Here is a 6,261-nt window from a genome sequence, read left to right on the forward strand (position 1 = left end):
TGAGTCAGAAAGATAATACCATTTCCTCACAGATGCTGCCAGATTAGATTTTATCCAGAATTTTCTGTTTATGATACACATTAATTAGCCTCTTTTACAAAGCACCACTTTCACTGCTTTCATTGTTGTTACCTCATTTGGTCCAGCTGCTGATACACATGAATCACAGTTGCCAACCTAGAACAAGAAACTTGCACAACTGGCAAATGAGCAGAAATGCAGTTTAAGTGTGAAACTTCCAGCTCAAACATAACTAACTCAAGAAGAACCAGGATGTTATATTTGTCTGCACCAAATTAATGCACAGATATCCTGGGTGTACACAGCATTCACTGCTATAAATGGTTGATGACTGACAGGATATTGGACCACCAGCTGCTGTTTAGCAGCATCAATCCAAAAAGTCCAAGGTTATCCCACCAACCTTTTCTCTGGAGTTGCCCCTACTGCCGCAGAGCAGCAGTTCAGGTAACAATTGGATGTTTGAGAACTGCTGCTCTTTTGGTTACTGTTGTACAACTACCCTCTCCAAAAACTATCCTAAATTAAATTGGTACAAACGGGGAACAGACTCTAGCAGAACGAAAATTCTGATTCACCCCCTCTACCTCAAGAGCAAGGACAAAGCATCAGCATGGAACACTTCTCCACCCACAATCACCATTTCTGCTGGAACATGAGTAGGGGAGACAACAATACCTGAATAGTAATGTTGTGACAGATGTTGCACTCCTTCACTAGGTCCTGATACATATTGCGAATGTATTGTTCCAGTTCCATAATGCAGCGAGTGCTCAGAATGTACTCACCATCATTCTAATGAGGAAAAAGCAAACAGTTAACTCACCAGATTATTTAGCACAGAAAAAAATCCCTCCATGCAAGATTTATCTTTGATTAGATGGCAGAGTTTTCAATGTCACCTGCCTCACAAAGCCACTTTTCCTGCACAAATCGTTGCAGCACTTGTTCCACTTCTTTCTTCTTCATTTTTTTGGGTTGTAGTTGATCAGCCAGATTTAGAATGTCTGTAGAAGAGACCATGCCATTTTCTGACTCCAAAACTAAGTCCATCTGAAAACAAAAGGTCTTAAGTACAACTTTGAGTGACGTGAAACTACTTCCAATCAATCAGCTGAATGTAACTAATCATCAACTGGCAAGTTCTGATGGGGTTTTCTCCTAGTCATTTTCAGTCCTTTACTACCCCCACATCCAACATGCATGGTACAGAAATCAGATGTGCAACACCCGATCAATCTGACTTCGAAAGGAACCAAGTGTGTCAAGGACTCAGACACACACATTCTTCTCCCATCAACCGAAGCAAGCAGTAATGTGAAATGCCACATCAGCAGTGCCGACAGAGAGGTCACTCAGGTGCAGTGACGAGCTGATCATCAACATGCAGCATTTGTCTACCTGGGACCAAGTTAATTAAAGGAGTTGATTTAAATTCCTGGCTTAAGAGAAGTATGATTCTGAATAGCCAGCACTATGGCACATTATCAACACATTACAGGTGTTTTCCCCCCCCCCGACCTCTGTATCCATGGATATGGTCCAAGACCTACCGTGGATCCCCAAAACTGCACAGTAGGAAACCCTATCATTTAAATGGGAAACTTACCTCCCCTTCAGCCCCCAGAATTATTTCTGGAATGTTCCATGTAATATTTTAAGGCCGCGGTAAAACTGCGGAAACAGAATCCACAGATACAGGGGTTCTACTGTACTTCCAAAAATATAGTCAATCCTGGTTTATGAAAATTTTCAATAAACAAAAATGCAAGATATATTTATATTTTCTTAGATGCTGTTAAAATGTCCACAACACACTAATTGAATGGTTCCATTATTTTGTCCAAGGTAGGTGGTTTTTGCCAGTTACAGCAGAAATTGTGGCTCATGTTCAGAGTTTGGGTAACTTGCACACAAACTGCTGCAACAGTGCAAGGTATCCAAGTGGGAAGATCTGAAAAGATCAAATATCCAGAACAAAACATTGTTCTGTTCCAGCCAATTTTTAGTTCTGAAGCAACTGAGTTTCACAACATTGTTTCTTCTATAATTCACCACAAATCAAATGATTGAGAAATCTACTCGGATTTAAAGATGCTCAGTCTGTTGGGAAAACATCTATATTGATAGACGGCATGAAAAATATTGAACTGTTTGGCCACTTTCTGGATTAAAAAGGGTTGTTACCAAGGGTTCAAATGAAATTCATGCGGTTTCTTATAAATAAGATCAGTTTAATGTGGGCCATGATCTCGTTACTAAAAGTCAAATTACTTTGGAAAACGGTCAAGCAAAACTTTTAGGGAATTAGGAGGTAGGATTCATTGTTGGCAAATGTAATTTTGGAAGAGACTATTAGGGCGGGGTTCAGTTTCCCTGTGTTGATGATTGCCTAGCAACCTTTTCTGCACTTGGATTAGGTTACATAAACCAAGGAAGTCTGGTCAGATGAACAAAAAACTTCAAAGCAGCAGATAATTGCAAGACAACCTCTGCCCTTATCTTGTTTGAAATACTCGAGAACCTGAAAATTTCCACATCTCTATGTGGATTACCTTGTAAACCCTAATAAGTGGAATCCTGACTGCTAGGAGAAAGTGAGGTCTGCAGATGCTGGAGATCAAAGTTGAAACTTTATTGCTGGAACAGCACAGCAGGTCAGGAGAATCTCCTGTTCCCTGGATGCTGCCTGACCTGCTGTGCTGTTCCAGCAATAAAGAATCCTGACTGCTATCCAATTCTGGATTATAACTGGATGTTAATCAATTTTCTTCCACTTGGTTTCAAAATTAAGTTTTATGATAAAATGTTTTATTATGCACTATTTCAAGTTGTCAGGTGAAAGTTCATTTTCTTCTGGATAGCAATACAAAAGGGAACCAGTTGTCAATTTTGATGACAAATTGACATTAATATTAATGGCAAGACTTGGGAGTAGTGGTCTTAATTACCAACACATTATTACTTTTACAGTCATAAGTTTTAATTAACATTAAATAGATTGTACAAGAAAGTTTCACCCATGCCTGTAAAATTTCAAAAGACAAGTTCTGCATTTGTAATCTAAGGCATTAAAAAGACTGTCAAACTCACAGTTTTCTTGAACAGTTCCAACTCAGTTTCTGTGTAATCAAATGCCATCCTGGTGATCTCTGTCTCTGCAAGGTTAATCTGGACATAGTGCGAAAGGGAGATTAATAGCACATTACAAGCGCAGATGCATAGAACACCTATTTTGTGGTAATACAAAACATCCATTTTCAAAACAAGAGGATTCTCCAGATTCTTGCCCCTCACCATAACAAAATTAGGAAATTCTTGACCAGAGATATTTCCACAGGTGCTTCCAACATTGTTCTCTAACTAGTTAGCAGAGGCCGAGTTTCCTTTGATTTCAACCCTTTTTCTCCCAAAACAACCCAGTTTAGTCAAATAAGTGACCAAGTTGTTAGATGAAGGAAGGGCTGTTGATGTCATATACATGGACTTTAGTAAGGCGTTTGATAAGGTTCCCCATTGTAGACTAATGGAGAAAGTGAAGTCACATGGTGTGCAGGGTGTTCTAGCTAGGTGGATAAAGAACTGGTTGAGCAACAGGAGACAGAGAGTAGTAGGTTGAAGGGAGTTTCTCGAAAAGGAGAAAGGTGACCAGTGGTGTTCCACAGGGGTCAGTATTGGGGCCACTGTTGTTTGTAATATACATAAATGATCTAGAAAAGGGCACTGTTGGTATGATCAGCAAGTTTGCAGATGACACAAAGATTGGTGGAGTAGCAGAAAGCATAAGAGACTGTCAGAGAATATAGGAGGATATAGAGAGACTGGAGCGTTGGGCGGAAAAGTGGCAGATGGCTTTCAATCCAGACAAATGTGAGGTAATGCATTTAGGCAAGTCTAATTCTAGAGCGAATTATACAATGAATGGAAGAGCCTTGGGAAAAGTTGATAGGCAGAGATCTGGGAGTGCAGTTCCATTATACCCTGAAGGTTGCTGCACAGGTGGTTAGAGTGTCAAGAAGGCATTGCCTTCATTGGACAGGGTATTGGGTATAACAGCTGGCAAGTCATGTTAAAATTGTACAAGACATTGGTTCGGCCGCATTTAGCATATTGTGTACAGTTCTGGTCGCCACATTACCAAAAGGATGTGGACGCTTTGGAGAGGGTGCAGAGAAGGTTTACAAGGATGTTGTCTGGTTTGGAAGATGCTAGCTGTGAAGACAGGTTGAGTAGGTTAGGTTTATTTTCACTAGAAAAAAGGAGATGGAGGGAACCTGAGCTTAGGAATTGACCGACAGGTTTAGACAGTATATTTGGATTGGCTCAGGCTTGAAGGGCCTGTTCCTGGGCTGTAAATTTTCTTTGTTCTTGTTCTAATCAATGACACAGGATATGCAGGGCTCAACTGTAAAAAAAAAGCACATCCAAGACAACTGGTGTCCTGAATAAAGACTGAAGATGCTAAATGTAAAGAGATATGACTCCCCCACCCCCAAGGATACCTGTAATAGTTTTCTGTTGCTGCCAGTGGTACTTAGTGGTACATACTGACAAAAGGGGTGAAGACACAAAAATACAAAGATAAAGACCATAGAATCTGAGATTGAATTTGGTAGAAAAACAGCGCTGACCAACACGGAACTCATTCTACAGGAAAAAGAAATGCAAAATTTATACAGCACCTATAGGGAAATTCACAAACTCAGTACTAGAAAGTAGAAAGTAATAAAACGTGTGTGTGGCTGAATGTCCTTGCTCCTCTCAGTTCCTCTCCTTTAAAATGTGATAGAAAGATCTAAAGATGTCAGTGCATTTCTGGATTAGTTCACAGACCTTGATTTTATAGAACGCTCATTGCATCTATGAAATTAGTTTTTTTTTCTCACGGTATGTACTGGGCATGTGGTTATTTCACCACAAGGTAACTGCCTGAACTTCCCCCTAACAACCATAGCGAAAACCACAAAGACATTACATTTCTCACTCACCAGAGTATAATACTGTTGTCCATCATCCTCACTCATCCCCTTCCTGATCTCCATGAAGAGAGGCTGTAGATGGGTGTTGATATTTTTGATAAACTCATCCAACTGGTCATGTTTGTAATGCACTGGAGATTGAGGAGAATTAATAATTGTTACAGAACACATTCATGTCACTGATATGCATTTGACAGAAGAGAATTCACTTCCAAAGAATGTTCTTACAATGTCTCTCTACCTCCATGCCAAGTAATCAGAGTTTTGAGAAGTCTCCTACTTTATAAAGAAGAATTCAGTATATTTCTAGCACATTGCCACTGCATCCGGTCATTGGGAGGCTGCTTGAAAAGCGCATTACTCAAGGTCGAAGGCCGAGTCTTTGGAAATTGCAGGGTAAATGTTTTGGACAAAAGTTATGATCTGCCATTGAAATTGGCTCCAAAGATGGAACTTTATGTTTTGTTCCATTCAAAACAATCTTTCAGAGAAATAGGAAGGTGTATAGTAACAGCAAGACATTTCTACAACTGTTTCCAAACCTAAATTCTTTCCTAAATAACTCTATATTGGGAGCAGTGATGCAGGTCATGGAATATATTACAGAAAGCAAACACTAGTATCCTCACATATGGATGAGGAAGGACAGCACATCGACTGGGACAATACATCCATCCTAGGACAAGCCAAACAAAGACACACACAAGAATTCCTAGAAGCATGGTATTCCAACCAGAACTCTATCAACAAACACATCAAGTTAGACCCCATCTACCATCCCCTGAGAAAAGAAACAGGAAGTGACTTCACCACAGGAACTAACATCACCACAGGAAATGGCATCACCAACCCAAAGAAACCCAAACATATAAATAGAAAACAGGAATTTTCAGCATTAGTTCACATTAGGTTCACTGAAGATGTTAGGTAAAAACAATGACTGCAGATTCTGGAAACCATAGTCTAGATTAGAGTGGTGCTGGAAAAACACAGCAGTTCAGGCAGCATCCGAGGAGCAGTAAAATCGATGTTTCGGGCAAAAGCCCTTCATCAGGAATACAGGCAGGAAGCCTGAAGGGTGGAGAGATAAGTGAGAGGTGGAGGTGGAGTAGCATAGAGTACAATAGGTGAGTGGGGGAGGGGATGAAGGTGATAGGTCAGGGAGGAGGGTGGAGTGGATAGGTGGAAAAGAAGATACGCAGGTAGGACAAGTCATGGTGACAGTGCTGAGCTGGAAGTTTGGAGGTGAGGTGAGGTGGGG

The 6,261-nt window shown here is 40.5% G+C and overlaps 1 protein-coding gene across 2 annotated transcripts in view; it reads right to left on the minus strand.

Moving 5' to 3' along the window:
• Nucleotides 1-303: 303 nt before the first annotated feature.
• nsmce1 (NSE1 homolog, SMC5-SMC6 complex component) overlaps nucleotides 304-6,261 on the minus strand; it is a 42,056-nt gene continuing 36,098 nt past the window's right edge. For both annotated transcript variants that reach the window (XM_043711657.1, XM_043711655.1), the window contains exons 4-7: nucleotides 5,010-5,131; nucleotides 3,115-3,192; nucleotides 928-1,074; nucleotides 304-816 (exon numbers count right to left, since the gene is read on the minus strand). In XM_043711657.1, the coding sequence (XP_043567592.1) occupies nucleotides 658-816; nucleotides 928-1,074; nucleotides 3,115-3,192; nucleotides 5,010-5,131 (506 nt within the window). In that variant the 3' untranslated portion in view covers nucleotides 304-657. The remainder of the gene's footprint in view (nucleotides 817-927; nucleotides 1,075-3,114; nucleotides 3,193-5,009; nucleotides 5,132-6,261) is intronic.

Source organism: Chiloscyllium plagiosum, chromosome 21, assembly GCF_004010195.1.
Source record: "Chiloscyllium plagiosum isolate BGI_BamShark_2017 chromosome 21, ASM401019v2, whole genome shotgun sequence".
Taxonomy (NCBI): Eukaryota; Metazoa; Chordata; class Chondrichthyes; order Orectolobiformes; family Hemiscylliidae; genus Chiloscyllium; species Chiloscyllium plagiosum.